Here is a 20,218-nt window from a genome sequence, read left to right as displayed (position 1 = left end):
CATTTATTTAAGGGAAAAGGCTGCAGTTTGTTGTTTCTGTGAGGAGCCTGTCCAGCGCCCGAGCACCTTCTGGGTGTAAAAACCATTCCTGCTATCTTGTTCTTCCTTCTCTGGTCTCTAAATAACCTGATTTTAGTTTTTAAGGGTCTGCAGCTTTGGTTCCCACCCAGAGTGGGATTGAAAACCCCAACCTCCTGTGTCACCGAGCACCGCAGGGGACACCGATGTCCCATCCCGCGGGGACAAGGGAGGGGGGAAGAAGCGGCAAAACTCCTCCTGCCGCTATTCCAGCGAGGGGGAAAAAGGGAGGACAAGTACTTTTGGGGGCCGGGACACGCCGCTGGAAGTGCCGCGGGGGCTGGGCTGCGCCGGGCGGAGCGGCGCTGATTTGCTGCGCGCCGCCGAGATTGACAAACTCCTGCTCGCGTTTAAAAGAAGGGGGGAAAAAGGGCGGTGTGGGGAGAGAAGGCAAACTTTTCCGGCAGCCCGGGAGCAGCAGGCAGGGCCGGAGCAGAGAGCGGCCGAGCCCCCGCAACCCTCCGCCCGCCCCATGGCTTTATAAAGCGGCCGCTCCCCGGGGGGGGCTGCCGGGGGGGGCTGAGCGCCTGCTCTGAGCTTGTAGATATATAGGTTTTATTTTTCCCACCCTCTCCCTTCGGGCTGTCCCGTTTTTTTGGGGGAGCATGGATACGCACACGCGCTGGAAAAGGCGCAGTTGGATACGGAGCTGCTCGGCGCTGCTGCTGCTGCTGTTGGGTGCCCTGTCCCTCGGCCGGGCAGGTAAGGGGGGACCCCGAGCCCCCCAAGGATGCTGTGGGGTCTGGGGAGGTGTGCTGGGGTGGGAGAATGGGGGTTTTAGCGCGGGGCGAAAATCTGCTTTGCTTCCTCCGCGCATTCCGGCGAGAAGGGAAAAAAAAAAGGAAAAAAAAAAAACCCAACAAAACCCACCCAACCTCCTTTAGCTGCCCGAGTCTCTGAATGCCATTTGTCAGGGGGCCCGTAAAAGGGGAAAAAACTTAAAACTATTCTTTATTCGCCTTTCTTGGAGCCCGAGCTGCCTGTTGCCGGGCTGCTTTTTCCGGAGGAAAAGTCGGGAATGAGTTTGTGGAGGCTCTGGTTCTTTATATATCGCCGTGGATATATATGTGAATGTATATTTAGTCAACTGGAAACCTCCGGGCTTGCGTAGTTCCTCCTCCTTGAGGAGAAGAAAGTTTTTTGTCCCGCAGGAATCTGCTCTCCCTCGGGACACAAAAGCTTCGGAGCTGCTTTTGAACCCCAAAGCTCTCTGCCCTCTCACCAACCCCAATCCGCAGGTTTTCTCCCCCAAAACTGAGGCTGCTGAGCGTAGCAGGAGGAAGCTCCGAAGTTCCAGATGTGCAGCAGCACAGAAAACCACTGGAATGTCTTTTTTTTTTTTTTTTCCCTTTCCGTAATCGTGCAGAAGAGGGAACTGAACGCACTCCTGTTTCCCTTTGGGGCTGTGCAGTTTGTTCCCGGAGCTCTGCTTCCCAAATGTCTGCCTTCCCCTGGGTGGGCTGAGAATTTCCACGGCACAGGGAGATTTTTTTGGGGCTGCTGGAAAAGTTTCCCGGGTGTTTGGAGAGAGTTTTCCCCAGTTGGCAGTGGACGCTCGGAGGCATCGGCGCTCCGAGCTCTGCTGGCGTTGGAATTCGGCAGAATGACCGCGGAGCAGGAGTTGCTGGCAGAGCCGAGCTTCTGCAAACCTTGAAAAATTCAACTCCAGTTCTTCGGGGTAACTTGAGAACCCGAGAAGCGCCCTGAAGAGCTGGGCTGTCTGGGATCCGATTTTCCCGTGTTCTCCGGGTGGTTTTTCCCCTGGCAGTGGGGCGTGCGGGGTGGTTTGAGTTTGATTGTGAATTATTGTCCTTTCTGGGCTCTTCAGCTGACCTTAAGGAAGAAGAGGTGGGCGTTGGAGGAATGCTTCCATTAAGGCTGAGCAGGGTGGAAAAGCGGCTGCTGCTCAATGAATAAAAGTTCTTGGGTATCCCTGCAGGGGAAGTTCAGGGCAGTGGGAGATCCCAGAGTTTGTCCTGCACAGGAATTGGGCTGGTGGAGCTGTTTTCCAGCTGGCAGAGCACTGGAATGACCCCAGCTCCCTGTCAGGCTGCTGCTTGGGTACTTCGGATCAGCTGGAAATTGAGTTTTCACCAGGCTGGGCTGTTTTAAAGGGAAAACAACAGATTTTTCCTTTCACTTCTGCCTGTGCTGATGTTTTAACACTCCCAGAGCATCCTCGGGCATTTCCCTGTCTGTGTTTATCCCTCAGACAGCTCCCAAACTCTTCCAAAGTTCTCCCAAAAGCTTCCAAAGTTACCAGGTAACTTTATAAAAACTTTTGGGGGCAGCTGCCGGGGCAGAGGAATGGCTGGAAGCTTTTGTGGGGCCAGTGAGCAGCTCTGAGGAATGACTCTTGTGGTGAAAGGCTTTGAGTTTTCCTAATGAGCCGCCTAATGGGACATCAAATAATTTGGATGAGGGAGGAGTCAGAGTGGGGCTGCTGATGGCGTTGACTGATGTCCTTTATGGCTTTTATTTTGAATTTTTCCACCTTGCCTTCGGTTTTATTTCAGCTCAGAGGGTGTTTCAGTTTTATGATAGTTGGTTTTTCTGTGTGGAGAGGCAAATCTTGTCTGTAATCTGTGGGATGGCACCTGGCAGAGAGAGGATTTCCAGAAAAAAAAAACCCAAAAACCAGGGAAATAACAATGTCAAAGGCAACATGAACTGAGCTGCCTCCCAACACTGCCCATCCAGCTCAGATTTTCCCAAATTTGAGCAGATGATGTCACACCAAAAGCTAACCCACAGACAAAGCTGGAACGTGTCTCTGCTCTTACAAATCCCAATAAAACCCCAATCGGGTTTCTGGGTGAAACTTTTTGGATGCAGCAGTTTCCTTTATGGGCAAAGTGTAATGAGGATCCGTGGCATGGCTTTTAAAATAAAAATACTGGAAATTCTGCAGTATCCTGTTACCAGCTGTTGTTTCTCCCCTTGGCTCTTCCCCAGTCACCTAAACGAGCTAAAAAAAAATTTATCCTCATCCAGCCAGTTAAAAAGTGGGGTATTTTTAATACTCTGCCAATCCAAAGTGTTGGTATTGTTTTACAAGGAGAAATATGACTTTATAAGTCTGGAATTGATGGCAGATCTGATTTCCCCCTGTAAAACCTGGATTATGCTGTCACTGCCCTGCCAGATTGGAAAGGGAATTTGGGAGTTAAAAGCATTAAATTTGGGACATGGCCTGGCCAGGGGACAGCAGAGGCCTCTGGCTGAGGTCATGTGTTGTTCTTCAGGGGCAGGAAAATTCAGTGTTGGCCATTCCCTTGGAGGTGGGCTTTGCTCCTGGGTGGATTCCCCCCAAGGTTGAGGCTCTGGATCTGATTTCAGGCTCTGGTGAGGAGCTGATTCTGTCAGCTCCCTCCAAAACCCCGATTTGGGAATGGGAGGAATCCCACCTCATCTCTTTGGGGTAGAGCTAAGGCAAAACCTGCTGGGGAATTGCTGATTTTTGGGGTGCAGAGAGAACCAGCTGTGAGGATTCACCTGGCTTTGCCCAAAACATGTTTTTAATGGCAACTTTAATTTAAAAAAACTGTCTTGGTGTTCCTTCTGGTGCTCACAAACTTTGGTTCCCCAGGAGGGAGGGACTGCAAAGGGATTGGGCAGCCTGGTTTTAAATAGGTACTGTCCCTGCTCCTTGTGATTTGGAGCTGGAGATGCATTTTCCAGGTTCATTCCTTTTTGAAACACAGAGTAAACCCACCTGGTGGCTGTCTGTGCTGAGCTGAGGGCAGCAGGTATCTTGTGCTGATCTCTCTCAGAGCTGGGGGTGATTCTGGATCTGCTCTCCCACCCCTGGGTGATGCAGATTTGGGATGGGACCCTGATTTATCTGGGGATGGGACCCTGATTTCCCTGGGGTGCCCAGGAGGGCTGATTTGGGTTCCTGTCCCTGTGTGTGGCTGCAGCAGCTACTCTGGATGGTCTGTCCATCCCAGAATCCCTGAGAGCTGGAAAAGTTCCCCAGGATCATGGAGTTCAGCCTTTCACTGTGAATTAAACCACAGCAAATCCCAGCTTTGTTCTGAAGGAGATTTTCTCTTTTTTTCCCCCATCCCAGAGGCTCTCAGTGACACAGAGATGTCCCTGGGCTGTGCTCAGCTCCTGGTGCTGTCTGTCCATCCCAGTCCCCATTTCCCAGCCTGGCTGCAGGGCTCAGGCTCTGCCTTCTCCCACCTGCTCTGAGTTCAATCTGATTTTTTCAGCCGAGGCTGGGGAGCAGAAGGAATTGCTGTGGAGCATGCCTGGTGTGCAGTGCCATTTATAGACGTGTTTTCCACAATGTGAGTTTTGTCTGGACTTCAGGAATAATCTGGGAGTGCTTTCCAGGAAACTGCTGTTCGCTCCTAGGGGTTTATCTGCTGGAGAATTAGAGCAAATTGGCTTTTAATTCTTTCAGTAATCGCTTTTTGTCTGATGTGCTGATCCTTGGAGCTTCTCCCTGTGGATCTGGGTGCTGGGGATGCCAATCCCTGTGAAAATATGGAGATCTGCATTTGGGAAAACTGCAGGGAGCAGAGAGCTGGGATGCTTTCACTGGAGTTTGGGTTATTTGTGATACCCAGATTTTGGTAAATGGAAAATGCTGGTTAAAGTGAGAATTCTCTGGGAAATAAAGCAGGAATAAGCCCCAAAACACACCTGAGGCTTTTTTCCTCTGTTCCATGCTTTTATCTGGTGCAGACTCCTCATCACATATTTAGGAAAGCCCTGATTCTCCTTTGGATCTCTGACATTGCTGCTGTCAAGGATATTTTGGGAATGCTGAGGCCTTGGAGAGTCCTGTGCTGGAATTGGGTCAAATTTGAGCTGCAGGATTGCTCCCCCAGAGAAATCAGTGTCAGGGGGATGAGCACACCTGGAGTTCAGGGTGATCATCTCCAGCCAGGGAAATCCTTGGATTTTAGCCTGTTTTGTGTGGAATGTGCTCATTCCCTTGGATATATGGCAAGGCTGGTTGGTGTAAATTTGGCATCGTGTTCCCAAAACTGTTCCCAAAATGGGGATTCCCCTGAGGTCAGCAGCCTAAAGGCATCTCCTGTGTTTCTTTCCTTCTTCTTCTGCTGAGGTTTGGGGACTCCTTGATGTTCTTCTGGGTCAGGACTGCTCAGTGCCCTTTGAATCTGGATTTTAATCTGGATTTTAATCTGGATTTCGCTGGGGCTCTGACCCCCCTGGAGCTCACAGAGCTGTCAAGAATAGCAGCTGAAGGTGTTGGCAGGTTCTACTCCCTGCTAAGGGCACAACACCTTTCTGGGGAGGTTTTAAGAGGATTTTTGGAAGGAGAACCCTCAGGTGGACAGAGCCTTGTGCTTTCCAGAGTGGACAGAGCCTCAGTCATGTCCCAGGAATGAGTTTGGCTGCTGCAGTTTGGCTCTTGTGCTTTGAGCAGCAGCAGAACCCCAATGGCATCCTGAGTGCAAATATTTGCCCAAGGCAGCAAAATCCAACTTTCAGACCTTGAATTTAATTTTTGCTCCATGCTGGTGCTGCCTTTACCTCCCATTCTCTCAGCTGTTGTTTATCCAGGCAGTGAATTCCCTCTCCTTTGCCCTCCTGGCTTCCTTGGGAGAAGTTTCTTCACTTCCAGCCTGGCCTTGCTGTATATCAAATATTTCACTCTTCCTACTAAATCTGATGTGATAGGGAGTGAGTTTTCAGGCTGAAAGCTTTCCCTTAAAAATACAATAAACCTTTGTGTGAAACAAAGCAAAAGGGAGGATGGGAAGAATGAGCAAAACCAGGAGGGGAGCAACAAAAAAAAAAAAAAAAAAAGGGTGAGACATGAAAGAATGGAAACATTTTGTCGAAATCGAATGTTCTATGGAAAAAATTGGGTTGGCAGTGTGGTATAATTAACCACTGGTTACTGTTGGCAAGTCCCAAGGCTCTTGAAATTCAGCCTAGCACTGACTGAAGCATCCAAATGATGTCGTGGTTTCTCTGTGGACGTGTCTGGAAAAATCTGTGGAACTAAAATAAATAAATGAAGGAACTACACAAAAGGCATTTTTGAGGTCGGTTGCTCCAAGTCTGGGCTCTTTTTTTTTTTTTTTTTCTTTCCAGAAGCCAAGAGGATTCTTAACATCATCTGGAAGCTTTCACCATGATGAGATGTCATTTTTTTTTTTTTAAAGGAGGGAAAATGGTATTAATGTATTCACGACGTTGGGAGTTTTTCTTCAAGTTTGTGTAATTGGCCTGAGAGAAAAAAGGATAATTTAGGGGTTGAGTGAGTGGAAAAGCTACATCAGTGCTCATGGCTAAGCTCTGCTGTGGATTCTCTCCCTGCATTTTCCATGTTTTGGGGGCTGATCCTGGATGCCTGTGTGGAACTTGGAGCTGCTTGAACACAAATTTCTGTTGTTTTTTAACACAAATTAACTCTGCTGCGCCAATGAAATCTGTGTTTTCAGGCTCTGAAGGGCTCCAGGAGTCTCTTCCCATCACTGTGCCTCAGGTTGTGTTGGTGACTTTGGTCTTTTTGGTCTTTTTGATTTAAATTTTTTTTTCCTCCCTGCAATGTTTTTTTTCCTGTTGGGCACCACCAGTGCCTCACACAGCAAACCCAGGAGGTTATTTGGATTTTGGCTTTGGCTTTGGGCAGGTTTTTTACAGATTTTATCAATGCCACTGTGCTGTTATATTGGCTATTCTCAGAATCCTTTGGATTAGATCTAGAAGGGAAATTTGGAGCAGAGGATCCATCTAGGTGCATCCATCCTTGGGGGTGAGCTGGGATTTCCTGGGAACTCTCCCAGTCCTGCTGCTCTGCAGTCGCTGGGAAAAAATTTCCAAGCCAAACCTGAATTTTGCTGTGGTCTGCATGTCACCAAAGGAGCATCTAATAAGGGATGGGATAGATATTTGGGGACCTCTTTTCTCCCTCAGCTTGATGAACACTGGAATTTTCTTACCTTAAATAGATATTATATCTATTTAGTATTAAATTTATTTCTTATACATACTATTTATAATATATATTTATATATATAATATATTTATATAATATATATATTTTATTATATCATATATATTTTTATATGATATATATTTATGCATATAATTAATTTTTTAATATATTATGAATCAATATTTGCCTAAGCACAGCTGAATGTCCCTGCCAGCCTGGGGTGACCCCATGTGCCATCCCTGCCAGGCTCAAGCTGTGCCTCTGCAGCAGGGCCATGCTCATTCTTTCAGAGAAAATAATACAAAAAGTGTTTTCTCAGCTCAGCTTTTCAGCAAACTCTTTAAAACCCTTTTCTCCCCTTGCACAGGAGGGGAATTTGCAGTTTGGAGGGAGAAGTCACTGAGGGATCTGCTGAATCCCTGCTTGGCACTGCCAGATTTAGGGAGCAGATTTGATGTTTTCTGTTCCTGTCAGCTGGAGCTGCTGCTTCTGAGCAGGGAAATTCAGGACTGAGCAGTGCTCCTGAGCCTGGCTGGCCTCTCCTCCTCTGCCTTTCCTCCCTCCACCCCCTTTTTTTTTTTGTTTCCAAGACAATACTCGAGTAAGAATTCATTGCAGCCGAATTCCTGGAGATGACACTGCCAGTTTCCCAGGATCTCTTGTCCTCCTGCAGCGTTTTTTTTTTGGGTGGGACTCACTCAACTCCCAAATACGAATCAAGCAGTGAGTTTGTGTGATTTTTTTTTTTTCCAATTTTTTTTTTTTTTTCCAAAAGGGTTCATCCTAGATGTGCTGGAACGAGATACCTACTCTGTGTGCTCTTGTCTGCTGCAGGGGAGAGATCTGCTCGGAGGGCTGCAGTTCACCAGCTGAATAATGCCAGCATTGTCTGTGTGCCCTTATTTCCAGCTTGCACCATTAGAAGTGAATGGAAAGGTCAAGGAGATGAGTCACCGTGAACACAAGTGTCATTCTGCTCAGGAGAAATGGAAAAAAAGGAGCTTCCAAGCGAGGTGTTTCAGCTGGTGCCAGGCTGCTCCGTTCTTGCAGGGAGTTACGAGGGGAAAGCTTGTAACTGGGAGCTGCTGGAGTGTTCAGGCAGCTCCAGAGCCAGCGAGGGGCTGGAGCTGCTGTGGGATCTGGTTGGAAAATCAGGGTGATGCTCTGGAGAAGTTGGGCTTCGTGCTGAAGTCTTGGAGAAAAACCAGCTGGAGTGGGGAGGGTTGGTAGCTCTTGTTCTCAGCTTGTTGTGCAGCCATCGGTGCCCAGGAGGAAGAAATTCCTCCAAATCCATGTGGAAATTCCTAAAATTCAGCCAGAATCGCCTTTCCTCAGCTTTTGGAGTGAGGATGGGGTGATGGTGCTCTGATGGGACAGGAGTTTTGGAGAGGGACTTGGGGCTAAGGCACAGGGACAGGACAAGGGGAAGGGCTTGAACATGCCAGAGGGCAGAGTTGGATGGGATAATGGGAAGGAATTCTCCCTGTGAAGGTGGTGAGGCCCTGGAATGGATTTCCCAGAGAAGCTGTGGCTGCCCCTGGATCCCTGGCAGTGTCCAAGGCCAGGCTGGACAGGGCTTGGAGCAGCCTGGGACAGTGGAAGGTGTCCCTGCCATGGCTGGGGACGGAATGAGGTGAACTTCAAGGTTCCTCCCAACCCACACCATTGTGGGATTCTGTGATTATTCCTGATGAGAAAATGAGTGCACTTTGAGCCATGGGGTCTCACTGTGCCCCTCACCACCAAGGAAGGGTTCCAGCAGTGCCATCCCTGCAGCTGAGCATGTCCCCATGCCCTGCCTGGCCCCTGGCAAATGCCCATTTGTAAATGAAGCTTTTTTCATTTCCTCCCCAAAGCCTGATCCAGCAAGCCCCAGGCAGCTGGGGAGGCAGGGGCAGAGCCCTGGGAAGGGAGATGTGGCTCGTGGGCTGCACGTGTGGCAGGGCTGGGAACCTGATTAGAGCTTTTAATTACTGCTGTAATTGCTCTGCAACAGCAGCAGTGCACAAAGCACAGGAGCCACTCAGGGTTTTTAATGTTTTTTTAATAGGGGGGAGTGTCTTTGACTCCTGGGCTCTCCTGTATCTGTGGCTTGCCTTTATTTTCCTTTTTTTTTTCTCTCTGGGCTTTTCCCCCATTGCTTTTCCCCCATTGCTTTTCCCCCATTGCTTTTCCCCCATTGCTTTTCCCCCATTGCTTTTCCCCCATTGCTTTTCCCCCATTGCTTTTCCCCCATTGCTTTTCCCCCATTGCTTTTCCCCCATTGCTTTTCCCCCATTGCTTTTCCCCCATTGCTTTTCCCCCACTGCTTTTCCCCCACTGCTTTTCCCCACTGCTTTTCCCCCACTGCTTTTCCCTGTCCTGGCAAGGAAACAACCTCAGTGCATCTGGGATCACGGTGTGCTGCCACAGACCCCTCCTGCACATTGTCCAGCATTCCTTTGGGATTTTGGCAGCGTTTGAATGCTGAAAGCACAGAGGAATATTGAAATTTTTGATTTCCGGCCATTGGATTTTTCAGTTCTGAAGTCACTCTCCTGGTGTGAAATAGATATTCCTCTGAAAAAAGGGCTAAAGCATCAGAATCCTGATTTATTCTGCACATCCCAAATCGGAATCCTGATTTATTCTGCACGTTCCAAATCTACCTTCAGCAGCAAACGGAGCCAACCCTTTTCCTTGTCCCTCTAATCGGAGCTAATTTCCATGAACAACTTTGCAAATGAATTTGCCAGTTGGGCTTTGATCCGAGGTGGCCAAGAATTCCACCCGAATTCCAGGGGATATCAAGTGACTGGGAACTGGGACTGGTTTGCTGGTGATGCAATAGGAATCATGGAATGGTTTGGGCTGGGAGGGTGAGGAGAGGCTGGGAGCTGATTTTAGGGGTGCTGTGGCTGTTTGTGGGGTGACACATTGGGATTATGACCTCTGCGCTGATATTCCGTGGAAATTCGGGATTTCTGCAGGAAAATTCAGGATTTCTGCAGAGGAATAAGGGAGAGTTTGGCTGCTGGCAGGCAGGAGATGGTGGGAGCAGGCTGTGATTCCATAGGAGAAGCCTTGGGGCAGGGCAGGAGCATCCCTGGAAGTGCTTTCCCTGGAAAACACCAGGCTGTCCATGCCTCAAACACAGCATCTGCTGCTCCTCTTGGAAAGCTGTGCATTCCTTGGAGGATCCAAATGGTGTTTTCCTCATTCCCTGCCCCATGTCACAGGAAGGACAAGTCCCCCAGGGTCCCCATGGTGTCTGTGCCACCAGAGAGCCACCAGGGCAGGAGGTTGAAGTGGATTTATCCCAATTTCTGCCTCTGGATCCTCTCAGCAAACTGAGGAATGTTCTCTCTGCAGGGCAGGCAGCGATGGGGAGAGGCACATCATCACGTCCTGTGCACTTGGGGGGAGAAAGTCCCTCACTCTGCCTCTCTCAAATGTTTAAATTAAAACAATCTGTCTTTTCTGCAACTCTTGGATGCTTTCCCTGCTGACCTCAGGAGCTGGGATGGGAGGAGGAGCCAACAGACCCAAACTGGCTCTGGTTTTTTTAATTTTATTCCCCCTTCCAGTGCTGAATCCCTGCAGGATGCAGAACAGCACAACAATATCTGCTGTGGAAACATCCACTTTTTCCCAGTGCTCTGTAATTGAGGGGCTATATCAGGAAGCTGGGGAGGCTCCACGTGCTGGGGGTTGCTTTCTGTGAGGCTGGAGGGGAGCAGGGATGCACTTTTCCAACCCCAGACATTCCCACAGCAGGGCCTGGCTGGGAAGGATGAGCCTCTCACCCCTATAAATGGGTTGAGACATTTATAATGTATATATATTTAAATATATTATAATTTATATATATTTAAACAAGGCCAGGATGCTCCAGAGCCTTTGACAGGATGCTGATGTGGCCCTGCATCCCCAAATTCCCAACCCTGCCGTGGTCTCTCTGCTGGGAATTCTGTCCCAAAGCCTTGGACTTGCTGATCCTTTCCAACTTCAGTGACTCCATGAAACTGTGCACAGGCCAGGGTTTGCTCCAGCCCTCTGAGCTGAGTTTTGTGCTGGCCCAGTGCCCTGGGCCTGGGCAGAAATGGGATTTTTTTGGCTTCTTGGCCGTGTCTCAGGCTCTTGCAGCACTGCTCCTCTGTCTACGTGGAGCTGGGGGTGGATCCAGGGCTGGGAGAGACTCTGTTGACTTTGGGAATTTAGGCAGGGAAGCAGCACGGCATCATCCCTCCCGAATTACAAAACTTCCCTTCATCTCTTCCTGCTGCTGCTCTTGACTTGCTGCTTTCTCTGCCCGCAGGCCTGGAAGGGTTTGGGAGTTTTTCCAGCGTTTTACAGTCCTGGTTGGGCTTCGGGGTGGGAAAATGGGATCAAAAAAAAATCAGTGGGATTTCTTGTGGCAGTGGGGAGCAGGCAGGGAGAACACCAAACTGATTTTCCTGTGAAATAGGAACCAGAGCCAAACCTGGAGCTTGGTTTGGGTGTGGAAACACCCATGAAGAACTTTGGGTTCCTGGGCTGAAGGGACTTCAAAAACCCACCCCAGTGAAGTGTGGGGCAGAGTGAGAACCTGAGTTCAAGCTGCTCTGCACACAGGGAGGAGCTGAGAACCCAGCAGAGCTCCCTGCCTGCTCCACAGCCTTGGCCAGACTCTCCGGGGCCCTCCTTGCCCTGGGGACACCGATCCCAAATCATGAACAGCAGTGCTGCTAAAACCAGCACGGTCCCTGCCAGCCTGCAAATAGCTGAGCCTCTCAACTGCCCCGTTTTTGGGGCCTGTGATGGAGCTTTCTATGGATTTAAGCTGAAACATCTGCTTTTGGGGGAGTGAAATCTGCCCTGCTCTTTGCTCCAGCTCGGGAACTCCTGATTTGGATTTGGGGTCTGCCCCTGGGGGGACTTGTGGGGTCAGGCTGATGGGTTTTTTTCTGATGGTGGCAAAACGCCCAAACTGGATTTTAGTCAATGGAAAGGCTAAAAATAAATGTGGGAGATGAGAAGGAGATTATGTGAAACTGAATGGAGCTCTCTGATGCTGAGTATCGAAAGTGTCCCAAGAAATAAGTTTTGGGAGAGCTTTCCACACTTTTATTCCCATTTTAGTGAGCCAGGAATGACAGCAGAGGGGGTGTTGGTGCAGGCAGGTGGGTCATGCCTGTTTGATGAATTTGATCTGTAATATCTGGAGTTTATGTCAAATTATTCTGTTATTCATGCATGGCAGTGATGGATTTGCAGCTGGATCTTTTCTGCATCCATGTCCTGATGGTTTCTGGCAGGAATGGGCAGGAGGAACCAGGAAAGGGCAGAATCCTCTCCAAACTCTCCCAGCTTTGAGTCCTGGATGCTGGTGTTGGGTTTTCTAGCATGATTTCTCCCTTCTCCATGCTCTCTCAGCATGCTAATGAAGGGATCACTGCAAGTGACCTCTCTGCGTTTTAAGGACAAAATTTGTTTTCCTGTAGCTATGGAAAGTCTCCCTTCCCTCTGAGCCAGAAATGAGGACACAGAAAAATGCCCACAGATCACTTTTCAGCTATTGCTATCCCCCAGCACCAAATATTGCTTATTTAGTGATGAGGAGAACATCAAACTGCTCCATGTAGAAATCAATCCTCCTAAAATACACTGATAACAGCATCTGCCTTGTCTCCAGCTTGCTGAATATTTTCTTCCCTCATTTCTCTCGCTGCTCATCCATGGGATGAGTGGGGCTGGGCTGTCCTTGGCTGCAGGGATTGATACCTGCAGGTGCCATTTCCCTTCCCCTCCTGGATGTAAAAACACCAACCCTGCCTTCTCCCCGTTCATGACTGGCTGCACAGATGATTGGAATTGTCAGCCTGAGCTTTCCCAGCTGCTTGGAGTGTGTTCCTTCCTTCCTTAATTCCCAAATGTCAAACCCAGGGAGAGGAATGACTCCAGGAGCTGAAGTGATGGAGGGATTCTTGTCTCCCTAAACTGTGAGCCCAAGCAGGGGAAAGATTGGGATTTGCAGCAGGGTGGACAAGTTGTTCATGGGGAATAATGGCTTTGGGAGAGAGGAATGTCTGTCAGGAGTCAAAGATGGATTTTGTCTTGGATTTCTCCTCAGCTGTGGCAGAGATGCAGCAGCTTCCCTGGAAAGGCCTTGCTTTGCCCTGCTTGCTCCCTGCCATCCCCCTGCACTCCTGGGAATTCTGTATCCACCCTCCATCCTTTGCCCTTCCTCACCTGTAAAAAAATGTGAGTTTTTCTCCAGTTGTCCTGATAAATCCTCAGGCTCTTTGGAGGTAGGAATCATCCAAAAAAAAAAGCTTGGGCCAGATTTCCCTTGAACCTGGAATTCCATAATTCTGCAGTGACAATAATTCTACAATTGCAGAAGTTGGGCAGGGTTGTGGAGAAGCTGCTCCTGTCAGAAACTGGCAAATCTCCTGGGATAAATTTTGGATTTGGGTGCCCAAGTCAGGGCAGGGGATGATTGAATTTCAGTTTGGAAAGCTCTGAGTTCTCAGCACACCTGGATTTGGGGTGGGTGAGTCTCCTGTGGCAATGGAAGCAATCACAGGGAATTCCTGGTGCTGTTTCTCTCCTGGTCCTGGGAATTGTGCAGAGCTCCAGGGAATTGCCTGGCATTTAGTGCAGCCCCTGGGTGAGGGGCAGAGCTGAGGCTTCCTGGATCAATAACCCTGCCTGTGCTTTAATGTGTTTATTTTGCATTTCATTTGAACAGAGCATGTTCCTGTAAGGTCTGTTTGGGAGAATCCCTTCCAGGAATCCCTTGCATTTCCCAGGCACTCTCATCCCTCTTTTCTGATGACACCTTGCAGCAGTTCTTTCAGGAGATCCTCACTTTGCCCTTCACCTTGGGGAAACGCTAGCAGATAATCTCCATGCCTAATTTAGGCTTCCCCATCCCTAATTTAGGATTTTAACCTCCTGTTCCCACTGCTCTCTGGGCCAATCCTTCCCCTTCTTCCGTGGCCACTTTTTTACCATCCCAAGCTTCTCCCAGCCCTGCCTTGCTCTACCATCCCCACAAACAGACCCATCCCCATCTCCTCTCGCCCTCTATTGTTCCTCCCCTTTGTGCTAAGTACAGTAATGCCTCTGAGCTACCCCAGGGCTCCCTGGTTCCCATGCTTCCCCATCCCTCTCACAAAGGCCCTTTTTCTCCCTGCCTTCTGGGGCTTTGGGGCTCTGCAGAGCCCTGCCAGCGACCCTTTGCTCCGGAGGAAAAGAGCCCCTGCCTTTTTGTGGCTGTCACTTCTCCTCGCTCCTTTAATTAGACTTGATCCTGCTTGTAGTTTTTGTTTCCCTTTGACCCTGCTTTTTCCTGCAAGGAGGGAATTTTGGGAGGAGTTTGTCAGCTCCATTCCTACCTGGATTTTCCTGAAGGGAGGAAATTTTGGAAGGAGTTTGTCAGCTCCATTCCTACCTGGCCTTTTCCTGCAGGGAGGGAATTTTGGGAGGAGTTTGTCAGCTCCATTCCCAGCTCCATTCCTACCTGGATTTTTCCCGCAGGGAGGAAATTTTGGGAGGAGTTTGTCATCTCTATTCCTACCTCACAGGAGGCTTCTCCCTTTTGGATTAAGTCGGGAGGAACTTTAATTGCAAGGTTCCAGACTCTCCCAAATATTTCCTGTTTGTGGGAAATGCACACTCAGAGTTCAGGTTGTCTTTCCAGCTGCTTTTGCAGCTCTTTGTGTGGCTCCCCTGAATTTCTGAAATTTTTGAAATTTGAACTTTTTGAAATTTGAAAATGGATTATTCGCCCTGGTGGCACCTTCACCCCTCCTGGCTGGCTGCTGGTCCAACCAAAGGAGCTGACATCTCCTCAGGTGCTGTGAGCTGAGCCTTTCTGCAGGTGAAGGATCTCTCCCTGCAGGGAATTGTTCCTCCTGCAGAGGGAATGGTGCTGATTGAGCTCAGGATCTGCTCCTGGTGCCTGTTCTGCCCAGCTGAGCTCTTCTCCACCTCATCCCCATCTCACTGCTCACTTTTCAGCTGTTGCTATCCCTCCCAGCACCAAATATTGCTTATTTAGTGATGAGGAGAACATCAAAATGCTCCATGTAGAAATCAATCCTCCTAAAATACACTGATAACAGCATCTGCCTTGTCTCCAGGTTGCTGAATATTTCCTTCCCTCATTTCTCCAAACCCCTCTGCTGCTGCTGCTGTCACCCTGGCAGTCAGCTGTCACCTTTCAGGCTGGAAAAGACCTCCCAGTCCCACCCCTTAAATCATGTCCCAAAGTGCTTCACCCTTCCAGAGCATCCCTGCAAACCCCTCTGCCTTGGGAAGGGTTTTCTCATTCTGGTGGCTGTGCCTGGGTGATGATTTATGTGTTGGAGTGTCAGGCTGTGCTTGGCAGAGGGGAGCAGTGTTTATATTCTGTTTAACCAGTGTTTTCCAAAGCCAAACCCTGCTCTGGGGTTCTGCTCAGGAAAAACCTGGAGGTGAGTTTGGAACAGACAGCCAAAGTGGAGGTGACCAACAGCTTTGTGTGGATTTTGGGAGCAGATTCCTGTCCTTGTCTGCTCCACCAGCTTGGGATGGAGTTAAAAACTGTCCCAGGGAATGCCAGAGCCATTGCAGGGCTCTGCTGGAGCCTGGGGAGCTGAGGGGTTCTGGTGCCTGGGGAAAGCTTCTGATGCTTTTGGGGCTGAAGAGAAAAAAAAATTAATTCAAGGTTTATAAAGCACATGCTTAATTAACACTTAATGTCTAATAGAGGTGATTGAGGAGGGTTTTATTGGCTGGTCAGGTCAGCAGGGCTGATGCTCAGAGCTGCACATGAACTCTCTCTCCATCCCTCACTGCCTCCTCTGACCCTGCTGAAAGCTTCTGCTGTTCCCACCCTGCTTGGCAGGACAGAAGAAAATAAAATTAGCAGGAAATTTTGGGAGCCTTTCTAGCAAATAAAGCGATATTGTCAAATTAACTGCCTTTTGCTGTGGAGAGAGCAGTTTAAGGAGTGGTTAATGTGTCAGGATATTGATTTTTTTTTGCTGCTTTTTTCCTCATCTGTTTTTAACCTGCTGCATTTCTGCACCTCTTGGAAGGGTGAGAATGCTGTGGGCTCTGCTTGTATTGGAGTGAAAACATGGGGAGAGAAGAAATCAACCCAGATCTGTGGGATTGATCCTTTGGAGCCAAAAATCTCCTGTGGAGCTGCAGAATTCATGGTAGGAGCAAAATCTCTCAGCCCTGGAGCACTGATTTTGCTGCTGGAGATGCCTTGGGGTTGCTGTGTTAGATCTTGTTTGTGTCTCTGCTGTGATTTCACTGCTCAGCACCCTGTGAATGAGTGCTTGTTGTGCTGTTTTCTTACAGAAATGTCATTTTTTATTGCCACATCTCTTAGGGGCAGCTTCTGCCAGCTTTATTAGGGAAATTGCCACGGAAAAAACTGGGATTGTTGGAAAGCAAAGCCATATATTCTTCCTCAGTGGGATTAGGGCCTGGAAGAGTTTTGTGGGGAGCATCTGGCTGTGCTGGGTTTCTGCACAAAGCCTTCCCTCTAAAAGCAGATTTATTGACAAAGCTGGCTTTGACTTGTTTCTCTTTAGAGAATTCAGTTGTCTGATGGCAAACTGGCTCTTCAGTGTTATCAAAAAGCAAAATAAACCCAAAAATACCCAGTTTTTAATGGCCAGCAGATCAAGGTGTTGCTCTTGTGCTCTTTGTAGAGTCTCTCTATAGTTGGCTGTGTCCTGGAAAATCAGAACAGCTTGAAAGCTTTTTGTTCCTTGACTAAAATCCTGAATTCCTTTTCAAATGTGGCACTATTTTGGGTCAGGGGATAGCAGGAGAGAGACCCTGTGTGATCTAAGTTATCTGCCTGCAGATAAGAAGCCAGAAGTGCAATTTTCTGGGAGCATTTTGGGTATATTAGGATACAAAAAGTGTCATTATAATCCTATAGATGCTAAAAATTCCTGTATATTTGAGTCTGCAAATATTACAGATCAGTATTTTTACTGATCAAAGTCATGGCTGAGCTCTTCAAACCTCCAAACCTCTAAGAGGTCATGCCATGAACCAATTCCAGGCAAGGAAAACCAAGCTTGAGACTGGAATCAGTGTTTCCCAAACCCGAGATTTTTTTTGCCTACGGCCCCAAAAAAGATCCCCTGGAGACAGAAATACAAAGTCCTTTCTTTACCTACAGAAAAATGGGACACTGATCACCCCAGGGGCTGAAAATTACATTAAAAAATGCATTCCTGCATGGTTGGGAGCAAGGCAGGGATGGGAATATTGTGGTTTGTCTCTTTTTTAATGGATTTCACCCAATTGGAAGGGATTTAGGAACAAGTGTCTGAAGCAGTGGTGGGAATATTGTATTTGATCTCTTTTTTAATGGATTTCACCCAATTGGAGGGGATTTAGGAATGAGCATCTGAAGCAGTGGTGGGAATATTGTGTTTGATCTCTTTTTGAATAGATTTTATGAAATTGGGAGGGATTTAGGAACGAGCATCTGAAGCAGTGGTGGGAATATTGTGTTTTATCTCTTTCTGAATAGATTTTAGAAAATTGGGAGGGATTTAGGAGCCAGAGATGAGGTTTGGGGCTGGACTTGCAGGGACTCACTGGAACTGGATTTTTTCCCTCCCAGGAGAGAATCCCAAACCCTCAGCTCTTCCAGCCCAGCAGGAGATTTGCTGCTCTTGAACAGGGCTGGGATTTCCCCCAAATGCTCAACATTTGCCTGATTTTTGGGGAATTGTGTCTGTAACTTTTGCATGGAATTTGCAGCAGATTTTTTAATTATATTCCACGAAGGAAAACCTTGCTCTTTGCTCACTGCTAGCTGCTAACAAACACCATGGCTTTGTCAGAAAAACCCAAATGATCGATTGCTGAAAAAAGAAAAAGGATTTCTGCTCAAAGGAACGAGGATTATTTGATTCTTTGAATTTAACGGAGTCTCTGAGCTGCTCCAGGATCAGGCAGGAGGGGAAGGAATCAGCCCTGAGTGGGCATTTCTCACCCTTTTCCCATCCATTTTCCATTTCCCTCAGGATTTTCCCAGGGGATCAGGAGGGTTGGGACAACCCCAGTGCCACCCATCACTCATCCCATTTCTCCCAGCAGCCCCGACAAGGAGAGCTCAGTGATTTTTATAACTGTCATTGGCCCCTAATTAGATGTTTGATGCCAAAGTAATGATAATAAAAGGCTCTTTATTTCAAACAAACCCATGTGAATAATTATGTAAATATTTGTCTGGGCCAGGCTTGGGCTGAGTCCTGGGAAAGCTTTTTGGATGAGGATGTTGGATATGTCTTGTTCGCTTTTATGGGAGCATATTTCAATTTTTAGATGCTATCTTTGGGTTTGGAGTCTTCCTGCGTGGAGAGTGGGAGACCTGAAATGACATCTCAGCTCTTAAATGCAGATATTTCCCAACGTCCAAATCACCTTGTAACCACTTTTAATAGGGAATTTCTGAAAGGGGGGGAGAGGAACTTGCAGCTGGTGACCCAAATTTCCCAAAATCAGCCTTTATCCTTGCGTGACTCATGAAACACCATTGTGGCAGCTGTGGGTTCCAGGCAGATGGAGGCAGGATTTTTTTATAGGGAATAAATGTGAGGAAAAGTTAAATAACATCCCCTGGTGATGTTCACAAAGAAATCCATTTAAATACCTAATAGGGGAGGACAAGACCTGCTGGATAAATGTGGATTAGAAGTGAGAAAAAATCCCTGGGAAGGGGGAATTTGAGTGGGGAATTTGAGTGGGGAATTTCTCCCTGCTCTCCTTGGTGGCTGAGAATGGATAAAACTCAAAAGTTAATTTTGGGCTTTTTCTTCCTGCTGCTCTTCCCTTGCAAGCAGCACCTGTGTGGTGCAGTGTGGGTTATATAAACTCAGGAATTAATGCTCCGGAGAAAACTTGGGGGGAAACAAGCTTCAGAACCACTTTTCATGAAGTCAAGCAGGTATTAATTTGAAATTTGCCTGCTGGCGATGTTTTTGAGGAGAATCAGATATGAACTACACGCTCAGAGCTGGTTGGTTTAAACATCTGAGGGAAATAATTGGTTTTACACTTCTCTCCTCGTGTCAGAATATTGAAATACAGAGTAAGGCTGGAAGTAATTCCGTGTTGGGCTTTTTTTTTTTTTTTTAAATCAGCCAATGAAATATTTAAAAATGAAATGACTCCTGCCTGCTCCCGTTCACTTTACAGACAAACCGGAAAACCCACAGCGCATGAAAATGAGAATTTAGCTTCTGAATTTCCTGGATTTTGGGAGCACCCTGGCTTTACCTGGGCGTGGGGCGTTTGCTGCCTTTGAAGTGGTGATGTGATGTGTGAGGCTGAAGCTCAGCCGGGCTGGAAGTGATGCTCATTCTGCAGGTGTTTGTGTTAATTGCTTAATTAATCTCGTCCACTCCCAGCTAAGGGCTGGGCGATGCTCTGAGGAGGCTGGAGAGAGAGGGAGGTTATCCCAGAATGATTGGTGTTCCCGAAAATTTGTTGGTTTTGGTTGCTTTTTTCAGATTTATTGCTGTGGTTGGTAAAAGATCTGCCTGTCCCTCTTGTCCCCCATGTCCCCAGTGTCCTCACAGCACAGCTCTGTGCTTGTTGGACATCCTGCTCTGATTTTTTCTGTATTTCTGACTTCCCCCAAGTGCTGCTGGAAGATGCTGAGAGGGAATAGAATCCTTGGCCATGGCAGGAGGGCAGTCACATCTTCCTGGGCACAAAATCCCATTTAAAGGCAACTTTATGATCCTTTCTGATAACCCTGAAGTGTCAAGAGATGTGGTGATGGTTATTATATACATATAAAATATGTATATATAAAATAGAATATATATAGAATATAATATATAGAATCTATATATTCTATACAGAATATAATATATAGAATCTATATATTCTATTTAGATATATAATATATAGAATCTATATATTCTAAATATAATATATAGAATCTATATTCTAATATATATAATATACTATTCTATATATATTGGTTATTCTATATATATATTCTCATTATATATATAGAATATATATTATATATGTTCTATATATATTCTCTGTATTTATATTCTTATACTATAAGGCTCTGTGTATCCTGGAACATCCTGCTATGCTTTCACTGGCATGGAATGGGGAAAAAAAGTCAGATTTCCATGTATTGCTTTCCCTTCAGATTTCCATGTATTTCTTCCCCTTCTCCAGGAGATGAATTCCATGTTTCCTTGC

The 20,218-nt window shown here is 47.5% G+C and overlaps 1 protein-coding gene across 3 annotated transcripts in view; it reads left to right on the top strand.

The window, feature by feature from the left end:
* Positions 1 to 409: 409 nt before the first annotated feature.
* Positions 410 to 20,218, top strand: part of COL5A1 (collagen type V alpha 1 chain) — a 134,629-nt gene continuing 114,820 nt past the window's right edge. For all 3 annotated transcript variants that reach the window (XM_085076863.1, XM_085076862.1, XM_085076861.1), the window contains exon 1: positions 410 to 780. In XM_085076863.1, coding sequence (XP_084932989.1) covers positions 684 to 780 — 97 coding nt within the window. In that variant the 5' untranslated portion in view covers positions 410 to 683. The remainder of the gene's footprint in view (positions 781 to 20,218) is intronic.

Source organism: Lichenostomus cassidix, chromosome 17 (genome assembly GCF_008360975.1).
Source record: "Lichenostomus cassidix isolate B80296 chromosome 17, HeHo_3.0, whole genome shotgun sequence".
Classification (NCBI taxonomy): domain Eukaryota; kingdom Metazoa; phylum Chordata; class Aves; order Passeriformes; family Meliphagidae; genus Lichenostomus; species Lichenostomus cassidix.
The sequence above is the reverse complement of the archived record's forward strand: the minus strand, read 5'-3'. Positions and strand labels throughout refer to the sequence as shown.